Genomic DNA, 16,102 nt, shown 5'->3' with positions numbered 1-16,102 from the left:
GTACTTATAAGAGTGTATATTTTGTGTATTTAAAGTGGAGAGTTCTATAAATGTTAATTGCGTTTACTTGTTCCAGATCTGAGTTCAAGTCCTGGACATCGTTGTTAATTTTCTGTCTCGTTGATCTGTCTAATATTAATGTTGAAGTCTCCCACTATTATTGTGTGGGAGTCTAAGTCTCTTTATAAGTCTTGTATGTCTGGGTATTCCTGTATTGGGTGCGTATATGTTTAGGATCTTTAGCTCTTCTTGTTGTTGCATTGATCCTTTTATCATTATATAATGTCCTCCTTTGCTTCTTTTGATCTTTGTTGCTTTAAAGACTATTTTATCAGAGGCAAAAATTGTAACTTCTGCTTTTTATTTATTTATTTTATCTCTCTGTTTGGTTGGTAAATCTTTCTCCCTTGTTTTGAGTCTTTGTGTATCCTTGAATGTGAGATGGGTCTGGATGCATACCGATGGGTTTTAGTTTTTTATCCAAATTGCTTGTCTGTCTTTGGATTGGGGGATTTAGTCAATTTAAATTTAGAATTAATAATGATATATGTGAGTTTAATACTGCCATTTAATATTAGCTGGCTATTTTGCCCATTAATTGATGTAAATTCTTCATTATATTGATACTCTTTACTTTTTGGTATTTTTTAGAAAGGCTGATACTGTTTATTCCTTTCTATGTGTAGTGGTTCTTTCAGAAGCTCTTGTAAAGCAGGCCTGGTGGTGATGAAATCTCTGAGTGTTTGCTTGTTCACAAAAAACTTTATTTTTCCTTCACTTATGAAGCTTAGTTTGGCTGGATGTGAAATTCTTGGTTGAAAGTTCTTTTCTGGCCGGGTACGGTGGCTCACACCTGTAATCCCAGCACTTTGGGAGGCCGAGGTGGGTGGATCACGAGGTCGAGAGATCGAGACCATCCTGGCCAACATGGTGAAACCCCGTCTCTACTAAAAATACAAAAAACTAGCTGGGCATGGTGGCGCGTGCCTGTAATCCCAGCTACTCAGGAGGCTGAGGCAGGAGAATTGCCTGAACCCAGGAGGCGGAGGTTGCGGTGAGCCGAGATCGCGCCATTGCACTCCAGCCTGGGTAACAAGAGCGAAACTCCGTCTCAAAAAAAAAAAAAAAAAAAAAAGAAAGTTCTTTTCTTTAAGGATGTTGAATATTGGCCCCCACTCTCTTCTGGCTTGTAAGGTTTCTGCTGAGAGATCTGCTGTAAGTCTGATAGGCTTCCCCTTGTGGGTAACCTGACCTTTCTCTCTGGCTGCCCTTAGTATTTTCTCCTTCATTTCAACCCTGGTGAATCTGACGATTATGTGCCTTGGAGTTGCTCTTCTTGAGGAATATCTCTGTGGTGTTCTCTGTATTACCTGGAGTTGAATATTATCCTGCCTTACTAGGCTGGGAAAATTTTCCTGAATAATGTCCTGAAGCATATTTTCCAGCTTGGATTCATTCTCTTCCTCACTTTCAGGTACACCTATCAAGCGTAGATTAGGTCTTTTCACATAGTCCCATATTTCTTGGAGACTTTGCTCGTTCCTTTTTATCCTTTTTTCTCTAGTCTTGCCTTCTTGTTTTATTTCATTGAGTTGGTCTTCGACCTCTGATATCCTTTCTTCTGCTTGATCAATTCGGCTGTTAAAACTTGTGCATACTCCGCGTAGTTCTCGTATTGTGTTTTTCAGCTCCATCAATTCACTTATATTCCTCTCTAAATTGTGTATTCTTGTTGACATTTCGTCAAACCTTGTTTCAAAGTTCTTAGTTTCTTTGGATTGGGTTAGAACAAGTTCTTTTTTTTTTTTTTTTTTTTTTGAGACAGAGTTTTTTTGCTCTTGTTACCCAGGCTGGAGTGCAATGGCGCGATCTCGGCTCACCACAACCTCCGCCTCCCGGGTTCAGGCAATTCTCCTGCCTCAGCCTCCTGAGTAGCTGGGATTACAGGCACGCACCACCATGCCCAGCTAGTTTTTTGTATTTTTAGTAGAGACGGGGTTTCACCATGTTGACCAGGATGGTCTCGATCTCTCGACCTCGTGATCCACCCACCTCGGCCTCCCAGAGTGCTGGGATTACAGGCTTGAGCCACCGCGCCCGGCCAATTTTTATTTTTCTGTATTTTTAGTAGAGACGGGGTTTCACCATGTTGACCAGGATGGTCTCGATCTCTTGATCTCGTGATCCACCCGCCTCGGCCTCCCAAAGTGCTGGGATTACAGGCCTGAGCCACCGTGCCCGGCCTTTGCCTTCATTTTTATCAGTGGTTTTCCTAAATATAAGATTCTTGCTGACAGATTTTTTCTGACTTTGAGTATGCTGTCCTATTGTCTTCTGGTCTCCACTGCTTCTTCTGAGGAGTCAGGTGTCAATCTTCTTTGGGGTTCTCTTGTATGTGATGAATCATATTTTTCTCTTGTTATTTTCAAAGCTTTCTCTTTGTCTTTGCCTTTCAATATTTTTACCATGATATGCCAACTCTTGGAGGCTGCCCGCATTCCTTGCCATAAGACTTCTCCAGCAATGGAGAATCTCCCTTGAGTGGAATCTCTCTTTTTTCTTTTTTTCTGAGATGAAGTTTTGCTCTTGGGAGGCTGAGGTGGGCGGATTACCTAAGGTCAGGGGTGCAAAATCAGCCTAGCCAACAGAGTAAAACCGTGTCTCTACTAAAAATACAAAACCTTAGCCAGGCATGGTGGTGCATGCCTGTAGTTCCAGCTTCTTGGGAGACTGAGGCAGGAGAATTGCTTGAACCCAAGGTCCGAGGTTGCAGCCAACTGAGATGGCGCCACTGCACTCCAGCCTGGTTGATACAGTGAGACTCTGTCTCAAAAAAAAAAAAAAAAAAAAAGGAAAAACTCTCCTTCTGCCAGGTGTGGTGGCTCACATCTGTAACCCCAGCATTTTGGGCGGACAAGGCAGGAGGATCACTTGAGGCCAGGAGTTCAAGGCCAGCCTGGGCAACAGAGTAAGACCCCATTTCTACCAAAAAAAAAAAAAAAAAAAAAAAAAGTAGCCAGCCATACCACTGCGACCCTATCTCAAAAAAGAAAAAGAAAAGTAAATAACATTAAAAAAGAAAAAATACTCCATAAATTTTTCCTAATTATAGGAATTACTTAAATTGTAAGGATTTCTGTTGGGATTCCGTATCGTTGCCCCCAGTCTCCTGGAGTGCACGTCTCGGGGCGCCACCCCCACTGGCACAGGTGATGGCTCCTGTGATGATGCCACTCAAGTAGCCAGGGAGGGGACAGGAGAATCCAGGAGAATGTGCACATCAGCCATGGAAACTAGACCCATCAAGCACGCGAAAGGAGAAAAATGATGTAAAATACATAGTAATCATAATGTAAGAAAAAAGAAAAAGCCAGAAAACCAAAGTCACTGCGCAGAAGTGTTCCCTTAGAAGGGATTTGATAGAAGAAGCAAGTCCTCTGTATGGCCTGCAATGCAAGCCTGCTGTCACCCTCGGGGGTGGCTCTCCTGTCCTCGGCGAGGCGTCTTTAGCCTCTGGTCTTCAGCCTCTGGTGGGCTGCCTGCCCCGGTCCCTTCCTTGAGGCTGTGGCCCAGATGTGGTGCCTCCTCCCGTGCACCTGTCCCCTCGCCGCGAGCTCCACGTGACAATGCCAGGGCCCTGTCCTCCCTTTTGGCGGCCCCTGCACTGCCTGGTACGTCTCTCCGCCTGCAGCCCCCTCTGTGCCCTCAGTCGCCCCGCCCCTGTAGCCCTGCCTGCCCTGGTTGCTGCTGTCCAAGTCCTCCTGTGTGGCTGGGCCCCCTCCTGCAGGGCAGCCACACACCCACCCTCCTGACCCCTGCAGCTGCTGGCCCAACCGTGACTGCCCAGATACCATGCCCGGTTGCCTAGAGACATGCTTTGGCATGGTCGAGCCTGGAGGCTGTGGCTGGGGGCTAGTGGACAGTCAGATGGGTGGGTGTGGACGACTGAATCCCATTTCTCTTCCCTCGCAACACACCTGGGCTTGGCTGGGTCAGAGGAGTTTCCATCTTCCAGGAAGGAGGATTCTTGGAGGCAGCCAGAGACCTGGGACGGTTCTGGGCACCCACTGGTCATTTGGCCGGTAGGGGCCGGAGGTCAGAGGTCAGGCCGACCCTGCCACGGGGGTGGTGGAGACTTCTGGGTCCTGACCCTGGAAGCCCGGAATGTGGCTGAGGCATGGGGGCAGGGTAGCTGCTGACCTCACAATGTCGGGCGCTGCCATCCCTGGCCGACCCACTGCCTCCATCAGCTGCCGCCCTGGCTGTCGGGCATGTCCCTCCTCAGCAGCTATGAGAGCCTGCGGCAGGAGATCCAGCGGCTGGCACAGGAGAACGAGGAGCTGCGGCGGCTGGTGCAGCTCATCCAGGAGAACCAGGAGCTGAAGCTGGTGCTCAGGAACCGCAGCGGCCTGGGCTTGGGCGGCTCTGGGTTCCTGGCTGAGGTGGCTGGAGGCCCCCGGCCGCTCAGGCGGAGGACGATCAAATTCAAGGATGCGGAGAGAGGTGAGCCGTGTGGGGCCCCAGGACGCTGTGGAGTTGGCCGGAGGCCGCAGGGCATCTGGAGCAAAGACGGAGCCTTGTGGCTCTTTCAGGACGTGCAGCAGGGAGAAGGTGCCAGGTCTGGGAAAGTGACCTCTGAGCAGAGCGCGAGCAGGCGAGGGAGCTGAGCGGCTGCGGCTCAGCTTTCCAGGCCCAGGGAACAGCTTTCGCCGGGCCCGAGGTGGGCGCAGGCTGGCTGTGCCTGAAGTGTGGGAGCGGCCGCAGAGGCAGCCTCTGTCCTCCCAGCCCTGCGCTCTCGGGGAACAGCTGCACCCCTGGGGAAAGTGATGGGAGTCTGGCCAGGGTGGAGGTGTGAGAAGTGGGGGCTCTGCGTTCTGAAGGAAGAAGTAACAGGACTCCTAGCCGATAGGGGTGGGTATGAACATGGGGCTGGGGCAGCTTGCTGGGTGCAGGAGCTGCTGCTGGAGTGGACACACTGGGAGGTGGCCCGGGGTCTGGTTTTGGGAAGTGTCTGGCCATGCAGAGTCAGAGGCTCCGCTAGAGAGTGGGAGCTGGGCCATCCCACAGGCCTGGAGCTGCCTCTGGTCACTGTGGAGGCAGCATGACATTGCCAAGAGGAAGCTGGGACCCATCAACACCGAGGGACGGAGATAAAGGGCAGGTGGGGGGTGGGGGGCAGGCAGGCGGGGCGGCCAGAGGAGGCCTGAGCCTGGGGTGGGTGGAGGTTAGCCCTCATTGGTCTGCCCCGGAGCATGTGCAGTGGAGTGGGGTCAGGAGAGCCCCAGAGGCAGGCGGAGGTGGGAGGTGGACACCCGGAGGTGCAGAGCAGCGGGGTGCCACGGGGGAGCCTGGGGCAGGCCCTTAGAGGTGCATCTCTGAGTGGATAGCACGAGCCTCTGGGGTGAACGGAGGGGCGAGGGCGTGGCTGGGTATGGTGGTGGGCAGTGAGTTTGGGGTCTGTAGCGCAGGCCTGGAGGGCAGCCTGCGTGTGTACAGGGCAGCAGACGGTGGGGACGTGGGGGGGTTGTGGGAATCTCTCCTGGTAGATCCTGGGCTAAGGGCCAGGACCAAGAGGCTGTGCTGGGGATCGGTAAAAACCAGACGGCAGGACAGTCCCGCAGGAGTGTGGGCTGACCAGGGTGAGACCAGGTGGCCTGGCAGGAGGGTCCCGGGCTGAGGTGGGGTCGCTGAGCAGAGCTGCTTCACACGGACTGTGCAGAGCAGGCAAGTGGGTGGGGCTCCTGCATGTGGGTGTGGTGAGACCGTTGGGGCCTCAGCTGGGCCTCGGGATGGGGAAGGCACTAGGAGGCAGGGCTCCTGCCTGCGGGCGTGGGGTCTGGGGCGGCATCACAGCGGGCACCTGCCATGAGCAGCAGCCCATCCACGGGAAGGGGGTCCTGAGTCCCTGTCTCTGGGGAGCTGGAGTCCACCACCCTCGGTGCAAGTGTTACAGGAGAGGGTCCCAGTCCAGAATCCAGGAGAGGGTTCTTGGATTTCTTGAAACAAAGAATTCAGGGCGAGTGCCTGCAGTGAAAGCAGAGGAATGAAAGAATGGCCACCGCACAGGGGCTGCCGGTTGTCCGTTTTTATGGTTATTTCTTGATGACATGCTAAACGCGGGGTGGGTTATTCATGCCTCCGCTTTCTGGACCATATAGGGTCACTTCCTGACTGCGGTCGTGGCCTGGGGGCCGTGTGCGGCCATGGTTTTGGTGGGTTTGGCCAGCTGCTTCACTGCAACCTGCTGTATCAGGTACAGGCCCTCACGGGCTGTGTCTTGCGCTGACCCCCCGCCTCATCCTGTGACGTGCAATGCTCTCATCTGCTGGGAATGCAGCCCAGTAGGTTTCGGCCGCATTTCTCCCCGCTTCTATTCAGGACGGAGTTGCACACAGGGAGCGCTGCAGGGGAGGGAAGGCCGGTGACCAGGGCCGGAGACACCGCGCAGGAGAGGCCCGGGGCCGGGAGCTGGGGCCGCCGGAGAGGCCGCACGGCCCGCTGCCCGCTCCTCCCTGCCCTTCAGCGCCGCCTCCCACGCGGAAGGACGTCCCCAGGGGGAGCCGTGCTGCGGCCTGGGCTGCCAGCGCCCCTCGCCCGGGACACCTGCGGGTGGGATCCCAGGTCCCGCGCCGGAGCCAAGGTGCCCTTGAGCCGGCGGGGCCGGGAGGCGCAGGGCCAGGGAGGAGGCGCCGGGGCGGGCCGGGCCTGACGCGCCGCGGGTGCTGGGCCAGTGGCGCGGGGGGCGGGCCCCACAGGCTCCTCCCCGAGGCCCGAGCGCGCAGAGCCGCCGGAGACCGCGAGCGACCTCGGCGGCCAGGTGGGCCCCGCCCGGGCGGCCTCCCCTCCGCGGCCCCTTCCCCGCCGCCCCGGGCCGCCCCGTCGGTGCCTAGGCTCGGTCCTGACCCGGGGCCGCCAGGCTTGGGCCGAAGGTCGAGCGAAGCGGGAAGTGGGGTCCCCCGGCCAGCTCGCCCCAGACCCCCTCCCCGCACTCCCGCGCCCCTTCGTGCTGCCCGACCCGGCCCGAGGGCTCCGGGGTCCAGCGGCGCCTCCCCCTCCCGCGCCTGCTCCCCGGCCTGGGTTTCCGCTCAGTCCGGGGTTCGGAGAAGCGCGATGCGGGCGTGGGGGCACCAGGCCGCCGACCTTCGGCCAGGCTCTCGCCGGGCCCGGGCCGCCCTCGGGGCAGGGTCTGCGGCTCTGGGTCTCTCCCTCCGGAACCCCCCACGTGCGCAGGGCGGGGGCGCCTCTAGGCGGAGCTCGGCACGCGGGCAGCCCGGGCTGACCCCGCCGCTGTCCAGTTCTCCCAGGGCTACCTGCTGAAGAGCTCCTGTGGGACCCCAGACCCGCCGCCATGGGCAGCCCCGAGGGCCGCTTCCACTTTGCCATCGACCGTGGGGGTACCTTCACAGACGTCTTTGCCCAGTGCCCAGGGGGGCATGTTCGGGTCTTAAAACTGCTCTCAGAGGACCCTGCCAACTATGCAGACGCGCCGACGGAAGGCATCCGCCGCATCCTGGAGCAGGTGGGCCAGGGCGGAACGGGGGGACAGGGACCCCACAGCCAGAGGCCGCAGGCTGACCGTGTGGTCCCCAGGAGGCTGGCGTGCTCCTGCCCCGGGACCGGCCGCTGGACTCCAGTCACATCGCCAGCATCCGCATGGGCACCACGGTGGCCACCAACGCGCTGCTGGAGCGGAAGGGGGAGCGGGTGGCGCTGCTGGTGACGCGTGGCTTCCGAGACCTGCTGCACATCGGCACCCAAGCCCGCAGGGACCTCTTTGACCTGGTGAGTTCGGTGCGGCTGGGCGCCGGGTTGTGTGGCAAACACCCCTCAGGGATGCCTTGACCCTGTGTGTGGGGAGAGCAGCGGCTGGATTAGTAATGGCCCATGGGCACCAGGCACCAAAGAGAGGAAGCGCCCGGAATTCCCAGTGGGGCTCCAAGTTCCTCTAGCCCTCGGAGTGGGCACAGGATGCCCTGTTCCTTCCTGCGGCCATGCCCAGCCTGGATGCTGTGGGACCACCCAAGCAGCCTTGTGCAGGTGAGGGAGGAGTAGAAGCCCCCCGTCCTGCTGCGTTTCCGGAAGAAGCCGCTTCCATGGGGTGGAGCAGTTGGCGGCACTCAGCTGCCTGTGGGGGCGGAGAGCTGCCCCCCTGGGCGAACCTTGCTGAGGCTGCCAGGTATGATTCTCCTGGGCCTGCCAACCGGCCTGTTGGGACAGAGCCCCTCACCTGTACCAGCCACCCACACAGGATCCCAGCACCAACCCTCGGGCCTGGGCCTCTTCTGAGCCTCTGCCCGCCCCCAGGCCGTGCCCATGCCCGAGGTGCTGTATGAAGAGGTGCTGGAGGTGGACGAACGCGTGGTGCTGCACCGCGGAGAGGCCGGCACCGGGACGCCTGTCAAAGGTGTGTGCGCCACGGTCAGTGTGGGATCCGGGGCGGAGGGTCCTGCTGGCCTTTGATGGAGCCTCCCGGGCTTTCTGGCAGGCCGCACGGGGGACCTGCTGGAAGTGCAGCAGCCTGTGGACCTGGCGGCCCTGCGTGGGAAGCTGGAGGGGCTGCTGTCGCGCGGCATCCGCAGCCTGGCCGTGGTGCTCATGCACTCGTACACGTGAGTGAGGTGGGCTGTGGGTGGTGGGAGCAGGCGCCGGGTCTGCTGGGGGACGAGGCGCCACTGGGTGTCTGTCGTAGGTGGGCCCAGCACGAGCAGCAGGTGGGTGCGCTGGCCCGGGAGCTGGGCTTCACGCACGTCTCGCTGTCCTCGGATGCCATGCCCATGGTGCGCATCGTCCCTCGGGGGCACACGGCCTGCGCCGACGCCTACCTCACGCCCGCCATCCAACGCTACGTGCAGGGCTTCCGCCGTGGCTTCCAGGGCCAGCTCAAGGTGAGGCCGTGGGGCCCCTCCACCGCCCACTCCTGGGCCTGGGCCTGGGCCTGCAGGGCGCCTCATGCCCCCCCGCTGCCCACTTGCAGGATGTGCGGGTGCTGTTCATGCGCTCCGACGGCGGCCTGGCGCCCATGGATGCCTTCAGCGGCTCCCGTGCTGTGCTCTCGGGCCCCGCTGGTGGCGTGGTCGGCTACTCAGCCACCACCTACCGTCAGGAGGGTGGCCAGCCTGTCATCGGCTTTGACATGGGAGGTATGAGGGCCGAGGGCTGGGGTCTGGGGGAGGCCCAGCCGCTGCACCCCGGGTCTTCAAGCGACCCACCAGCACTGCACTCCTGCCAGGCACGTCCACGGATGTGAGCCGCTACGCTGGGGAATTCGAGCACATCTTTGAGGCCAGCACGGCTGGCATCACCCTCCAGGCCCCGCAGCTGGACATCAATACGGTGGCAGCGGGTGGGGGTTCCCGCCTCTTCTTCAGGTCAGCTCCCCTGCTTCCCAGGCTGGGACCCCAGCCCTGTCTCCCTCCTCATCTCCAACCCCAGCCCTTCCTTCCCCCAGGTCTGGCCTCTTTGTGGTTGGGCCCGAGTCAGCAGGAGCCCACCCAGGACCCGCCTGCTACCGCAAAGGTAAAAGGCAGGATCTGCCTGGCCTGGCCTTGCCCTCTGCCTGCCGCCCCAGGCCCAGCCCCTCCCGTTAGCCCCATTCCTGCTCCCCTGCCTCCAGCCCCCAAGCCCCACACCCTGTCCACCTCCCAGGGGGCCCTGTGACAGTGACGGACGCTAATCTGGTCCTGGGTCGCCTACTGCCTGCCTCCTTCCCCTGCATTTTTGGGCCGGGAGAGGACCAACCACTTTCTCCCGAGGCCTCCCGCAAGGCCCTGGAGGCTGTGGCCGCTGAAGTCAACAGCTTCCTGACTAGTGGGCCCTGCCCGGCCTCTCCGCTGAGCCTGGAGGAGGTGGCCATGGGGTTTGTGCGTGTGGCCAATGAGGCCATGTGCCGACCCATCCGTGCACTCACGCAGGTACGCCCGCCTCTGCTCCCCCGCCTGTCCTGCCCCGAGCCCTGCTTCCGGCCCCGTGCCTCCCGCTCAGTCAGCCCACAGGGCTGAGAGGCCGGGGGCCGGCCAGAGTAGGGTAGAGAGCCCACTGACCCCTTCTGTCTCCCTAGGCAAGAGGCCATGACCCGTCAGCCCATGTGCTGGCCTGCTTCGGGGGAGCTGGCGGGCAGCATGCGTGTGCCATCGCCCGGGCCCTGGGCATGGACACTGTGCATATCCACAGGTGGGCCTCCATGTGGGTGCATGGTGCGTGTGATCCGTGCTGGGGGAGCCGGGCTTGAGAGCAATCCCTCCATCGCCATGCTGCCCATCCCTGCAGGCACAGTGGGCTGCTGTCGGCACTGGGGCTGGCCCTGGCTGACGTGGTGCACGAGGCACAGGAGCCCTGCTCCCTGCTGTACATGCCGGAGACCTTCGTACAGCTGGACCAGAGGCTGAGCCGCCTGGAGGAGCAGTGTGTGGACGCTCTGCAGGCCCAGGGCTTCCCCAGGTGGGCTCCCAGGGTGCCCTGGGCAGAGGACTTAACGATCCGGGTCCCCCAGCGCAGATCACAGGCACCCCCATGCACCCACACCCAGGCCCACCTGTGGATATGCAGGGTGTCTGTGCCCAGAGCCCAGGCAAGAAGCAGAACAGGTGTCCTTGCCGGGTGCCAGGTGGGCTGTGGTGGGGGACAGGGCAAAGGGCTTGCTGTGAGTGCCCCCAACCACCTGCTGCAGGTCCCAGATCAGCACCGAGAGCTTCCTGCACCTGCGCTACCAAGGCACGGACTGTGCCCTGATGGTGTCTGCTCACCAGCACCCAGCCACAGCCCGCTCGCCCCGTGCGGGGGACTTCGGGGCAGCCTTCGTGGAGCGGTATGTGAGCGTCCTGATTCTGGATCCCTGGTGAGGGGTTGCCTGTCTGGTCGCCTCGCCCTGAGTGCTCCTTGGGTCGCCGTGGGGAGTGCAGGTACATGAGGGAGTTTGGCTTCGTCATCCCTGAGCGGCCGGTGGTCGTGGACGATGTGCGAGTGAGGGGCACTGGTCGCAGTGGTCTTCGCCTCGAGGATGCCCCGAAAGCCCAGACCGGGCCTCCCCGTGTGGACAAGGTCCGTGGTCCTGCCTGTGCCAGCCTGACAGCAGCCGTGGGGCATGGGGACAGGGACCAAGGCCTGCGAGAGGCATTGGGGTGGGTGCTGGGCCCGGGGGCTGCACTCACCCACACCCTCTGCAGATGACCCAGTGCTACTTCGAGGGGGGCTACCAGGAGACCCCTGTGTACCTGCTGGGAGAGCTGGGCTATGGGCACAAGCTCCAGGGGCCCTGCCTCATCATCGACAGTAACAGGTGGGCTGAGGTCCGGCCAGGGTGGAGGTTGTGGAGGGGTCAACTGCGGGGCCTCTGGTGCGAGGTTGCAGGGGCCTGCAGGACTCTGTATTCCACCATTGTTGGGGTGTCTCCTGGCCTGGGACTGTGGTGTCTCTGGCTGGAGGGGTCTCACCTGGCCCCATGCAGCCTCTCTGTGCCCTCTGCTCCTCAGCACCATCCTGGTGGAGCCAGGTTGCCAGGCAGAGGTGACTGAGACAGGGGACATCCGCATCTCTGTGGGGGCTGAAGCCCCTGGTACGGTGGGCACCCAGCTGGACCCTATCCAGCTGTCCATCTTCTCACACCGCTTCATGAGCATTGCTGGTGAGTGGCCGCTGCCAGGTTCCCTGCTGCCCTGGCTCCCTGTGGGTTAAGGTGGCATCTGTGTCATAGGGTGGCTGGAAGGGCTGTGCCCTAAAGGAAAGGCAAAAATAGGACCCCTTGGCGACAGGGCGGGCAGTGTGGCCGCAGCACTGACAGGGTGCAGTTGGCCGTGAGAACAGGCCTTGGGCAGGGAGCACACCTTCCCCTCCCACCCGTCACCGTGTGATCTGGGAATTGCCCACCTGGCTAAGGAGGGTTATTCCAATTTTAGTATATGTGCTGCCGAAGCGAGCACAGGAGGGATATTGAGGACACCACAGGGAACCCATCTGTGCAGGGTCAGGCCAGTGGCTAAGTGGGAGCCCAGGGGTCAAGAGCCTAGGAAGCAGGTTCTTGCTGTGCCAGGAAGGCTGGGAGGGTTGAGGGCTGGCACCAGGTTCTTGCTGGGAGCTCCAGGAGGGGCTGAGGAGGAAGGTGGTGTCCTTTACATAGGCAAAGTGGGCATGCCGCCACCTTGGTCTTCCCCAGGTAAAAGCTGCTGGGTCCTGGGTTTGAGCCCTAGTGGGTGCTGTTCCTCCCTTTCCTGGGCCATGCTGTGGGTGGGTGGGACCAGCGGGTGCCTGGTCACTTTGTGCCCCCAGAGCAGATGGGCCGTATCCTGCAGCGCACGGCCATCTCCACCAACATCAAGGAGCGCCTCGACTTCTCCTGTGCCCTCTTTGGGCCCGATGGGGGGCTTGTGTCCAATGCCCCTCACATCCCCGTGCACCTGGGCGCCATGCAGGAGACTGTGCAGTTCCAGGTGCGGCGGCCCCTCCCTCGCCCTCCCTCCCTCACCCCCCATCCCGCTCTGTCCCCCTGTGCCCACTCTGCACCTGTCTCCTGGTTTCAGATCCAGCACCTGGGTGCCAACCTCCAACCTGGCGATGTGCTACTGAGCAACCATCCCAGTGCCGGGGGCAGCCACCTGCCAGACCTAACTGTTATCACACCGGTGAGGGGTGCCACCCACCTGCCTCTGCTGGGGCAGGGTGGCCGATGCAGCTGACCATGGCTCTCCACCCGCTAGGTGTTTTGGCCGGGTCAGACGCGGCCTGTGTTCTATGTGGCCAGCCGAGGGCACCACGCAGACATCGGGGGCATCACACCGGGCTCCATGCCCCCCCACTCCACCACGCTGCAACAAGAGGGCGCCGTCTTTCTGTCCTTCAAACTCGTGCAGGGGGGCGTCTTCCAGGAGGAGGGTGAGTGGGACTGGGGTGGGGCGGGCCTGCTGCGGGCTGGGACACCGCTTCTGCTGGGAAGCAGGCTTGGTTGGGGCACGGGAAGCAGTCCACAGGCCCAGGCCTGCCTTGAGGCTGGGAGGAGATAGGTGGTGACCCCAGGGGGCAGCTGCAGGTCAGATCCCAGGAGCTGAGAGGAATTCAGCCTCCGCCCAGGAAGGCCTCTGGGGGGTGGTTTTGCGGGTGGAGAGTTAGCCAAGACGTGCAGGGTCAGGGTGCTGGAGGCAGAGGAGCCTGTTTCAGGGTGGGCAGCTGCTTGTGGCGTGTGCAGTCAGAGTGGGTGGGGGGCCGCAGAGAAACAGCAGGGCAGGGGCAGGGCCCAGAGGCCCCTGGAGAGTTTTCCGGGCCTGGGTCCTAGTCACTGGGAGGCGAGTGGCCGTGAAGGGCCTTCAGCTGGGCCTGCGCTGGTTTCCTGCTGCGCCCACGTGTAGAGAGGATGCGGGGTCTGAGAGTGGCCCAGAGGCTGGGGGGCAAAAGGGGGTGCAGCTGCTGTTGCCTTGGATGATGCTGTCGGGCTGAGTGGAGGGTGAGGACAGGGGGTGGGGGGCTGTTCTGGAGGTGGAGGTGGGTATTTGGAGAGATTGGGGAGACAGGATCAGGGTCAGTTTGGGCAGCTGGAGGTGGAGGCCCTGGCACTGAGCAGCTGCAGGGAGGGTGCCTGTGGTAGGGGTGGGGGGAGGGCAGACAGGAGAAAGCAGCCCTGGTCTGAGGCTGCAGATCCGGGGGCCCAGGGGAAGTGGCGTGGCCAGAGTGGAGGGCGGGTGGGTGTCATGGAACCACAGGCCGTTCTGGGTGTCAGCACAAAGAGGGTGGCCCCTTCCTGGCTGCTCCTTTGGTCAGTATGAGCTGGGCAGGGGGTGTGGACCAGAGGGCCACGCACAGGCATATTGCAGAGGGCCCTGTGGCCAGGGTGCCTCAGAGAGGACCCTGACCCAGGTTCAAGGAGCGGGCCTTTCCTGAGGTGGGGAGCAGTCCCAGGCCAGACATCACTGTTTTCTAGGGGCAGGAGACCTTGTCTGGGTCCGGGAAACCTGGGTTTGGGGGGCAGACAGGCTTGGCCAGGGTCTCAGTGATAACACTGTCCATCCAGCGGTGACTGAGGCCCTGCGGGCGCCAGGCAAGGTCCCCAACTGTAGTGGAACCAGAAACCTGCATGACAACCTGTCAGACCTCCGTGCCCAGGTGGCAGCCAACCAGAAGGGCATCCAGCTGGTGGGGGAGCTCATTGGGCAGTACGGCCTGGATGTCGTGCAGGCCTACATGGGCCATATTCAGGTGGGCCTGGGCACAGGAGTGTGGGCGGCAGGGCCACCCTGCAGGTGGCCTGGCTGCCGCTGACCCTGCTTCCTGCCAGGCGAACGCGGAGCTGGCCGTGCGCGACATGCTGCGTGCCTTTGGAACCTCCCGGCAGGCCCAGGGCCTGCCCCTGGAGGTGTCCTCGGAAGACCACATGGATGACGGTTCCCCCATCTGCCTCCGCGTGCAGATCAACCTGAGACAGGTGAGTTGCGGCGAGAGAGTCTCTGGGCAGCAGGGGCACAGACCGGAGGCTGACACCCTCTCGCTTCCCTCGGGGCGCAGGGCAGCGCCGTGTTTGACTTCAGCGGCACCGGGCCGGAGGTGTTTGGCAATCTCAACGCCCCGCGGGCCATAACCCTGTCCGCCCTCATCTACTGCCTACGCTGTCTGGTGGGCCGCGACATCCCGCTCAACCAGGTTCGCAGGGGCGTGTGTGGGAGCGGGGTGGGGGGGGCCTCAGCCTGATGTCACCCTGAGTGCGCCTCCTGGGCCCAGCCACGGACTGACCCCCAAGGGTGCTGGCGGGGGTGCTGTTTTTCCTGGAGCCCCAGAGTGGGTTCCACCCACCCTAAGAGCCCCTGAAAGCCGTCCGCCCCGCACAGGGCTGCCTGGCGCCAGTGCGCGTGGTGATTCCCCGAGGCTCAATCCTGGACCCGTCGCCAGAGGCGGCGGTGGTGGGAGGCAACGTGCTCACGTCGCAGCGCGTGGTGGATGTCATCCTGGGGGCCTTTGGGGCCTGCGCCGCCTCCCAGGTGCGGGGCGGGGCGGGGCGGGCTGGGGTGGGAGCGGGCGGCGAGGTGGGGACGCCCGGCCCCAGCCCAGCGCAGAGACCGGATGCCCTCGCCAGGGCTGCATGAACAACGTGACCCTGGGCAACGCGCACATGGGCTACTACGAGACGGTGGCGGGCGGCGCGGGCGCGGGCCCCGGCTGGCATGGGCGCAGCGGCGTGCACAGCCACATGACCAACACGCGCATCACCGACCCCGAGATCCTGGAGAGCCGGTGAGCGGCGCGCGCGGCGGCCGGGGGGGAGCCGGGGCTCGGGCCGCGCTGAGCCTCCGCCCTCGCCCTTGCAGGTACCCGGTCGTCCTGCGCCGCTTCGAGCTGCGGCGGGGCTCCGGGGGCCGAGGCCGCTTCCGGGGCGGCGACGGCGTCATCCGCGAGCTGCTGTTTCGCGAGGAGGCGCTGCTGTCAGTGCTGACCGAGCGCCGCGCCTTCCGGCCCTACGGGCTCCACGGTGCGCGGCCCCCCAGCCCTCGCGGCCCCCCGCCCCCGCCGCTCTCCGCGGCCTCTCTGGACTCCTCGCCTCCCTCCGCAGGGGGCGAGCCCGGCGCCCGCGGCCTCAACCTGCTGATCCGCAAAAACGGCCGGACGGTGAATCTGGGCGGCAAGACGTCGGTGACCGTGTACCCCGGGGTAAGGGCTGCGGCCTGTCCCCGTCCCCCCCACCGGCCCCCATCCCGCAGACGGTGAACGGCTGCAAGCGTGACCAGACGCCAGTTTAATTCGGCCCCGGAAGGAAAGGGGGCGCGTGCTGGGCCTCTGTGGTCCGCGGGGCGGGTGACGGACGCTGCCCCGCGGGGTGGGGCGGGGGGGCGCGCAGGCGACAGGGAGGGGCCGTGCCGCGCTGAGCCCGCCCCCCTCCACAGGACGTGTTCTGCCTCCACACGCCCGGCGGCGGTGGCTACGGGGACCCGGAGGACCCCGCCCCACCGCCGGGGTCCCCCCCGCTGGCGCCGGCCTTCCCGGAGCACGGTAGCGTCTTCGAGTACCGCCGGGCCCAGGAGGCCGTGTGAGGGTCGGACGGCTCGGCCCCGCCCGGCGGCAGCGGCAGCAATAAAGATCCCTGACGTCGCCCGCTTCGCCTCCTTCGTGCCCCGAGCCGTGTCTGCGTGTG

General features: G+C 62.3%; 1 protein-coding gene across 4 annotated transcripts; it reads left to right on the top strand.

The window, feature by feature from the left end:
- Positions 1 to 5,276: 5,276 nt before the first annotated feature.
- Positions 5,277 to 16,062, top strand: OPLAH (5-oxoprolinase, ATP-hydrolysing). Of its 4 annotated transcripts, XM_039464373.2 has the most exons (28): positions 5,646 to 5,728; positions 6,159 to 6,253; positions 7,296 to 7,519; positions 7,591 to 7,782; positions 8,305 to 8,404; positions 8,486 to 8,609; positions 8,690 to 8,885; positions 8,975 to 9,140; positions 9,230 to 9,368; positions 9,449 to 9,516; positions 9,646 to 9,911; positions 10,058 to 10,170; positions 10,267 to 10,437; positions 10,667 to 10,804; positions 10,899 to 11,037; positions 11,163 to 11,275; positions 11,469 to 11,620; positions 12,262 to 12,422; positions 12,513 to 12,614; positions 12,690 to 12,864; positions 13,994 to 14,178; positions 14,258 to 14,404; positions 14,485 to 14,619; positions 14,805 to 14,954; positions 15,050 to 15,207; positions 15,282 to 15,442; positions 15,524 to 15,621; positions 15,855 to 16,062. In XM_039464373.2, the coding sequence occupies exons 3-28, from the start codon at positions 7,349 to 7,351 to the stop codon at positions 15,999 to 16,001; spliced, it is 3,867 nt and encodes a 1,288-aa protein (XP_039320307.2). In that variant the 5' UTR covers positions 5,646 to 5,728; positions 6,159 to 6,253; positions 7,296 to 7,348; the 3' UTR covers positions 16,002 to 16,062. The 4 variants fall into 4 exon arrangements, with proteins under 4 accessions (XP_039320309.2, XP_039320307.2, XP_039320308.2 ...); XM_039464375.2 differs by lacking the exons at positions 5,646 to 5,728; positions 6,159 to 6,253 and adding an exon at positions 5,277 to 5,367; XM_039464374.2 differs by lacking the exon at positions 6,159 to 6,253 and having other exon boundaries at positions 5,648 to 5,728.
- Positions 16,063 to 16,102: the final 40 nt, after the last annotated feature.

This window comes from Saimiri boliviensis, chromosome 15 (assembly GCF_048565385.1).
Source record: "Saimiri boliviensis isolate mSaiBol1 chromosome 15, mSaiBol1.pri, whole genome shotgun sequence".
Taxonomy (NCBI): Eukaryota; Metazoa; Chordata; class Mammalia; order Primates; family Cebidae; genus Saimiri; species Saimiri boliviensis.
The sequence above is the reverse complement of the archived record's forward strand: the minus strand, read 5'-3'. Positions and strand labels throughout refer to the sequence as shown.

Excerpts from the sequence above, each read along its gene's own strand:
- OPLAH (XM_039464375.2), top strand. The coding sequence starts at position 7,349 with ATGGGCAGCCCCGAGGGCCGCTTCCACTTTGCCATCGACCGTGGGGGT. Across the intron at positions 8,610-8,689 it reads GTGCTCATGCACTCGTACAC|GTGGGCCCAGCACGAGCAGC; the intron begins GTGAGTGAGGTG and ends TGTCTGTCGTAG. Across the intron at positions 9,517-9,645 it reads ACCCGCCTGCTACCGCAAAG|GGGGCCCTGTGACAGTGACG; the intron begins GTAAAAGGCAGG and ends TCCACCTCCCAG.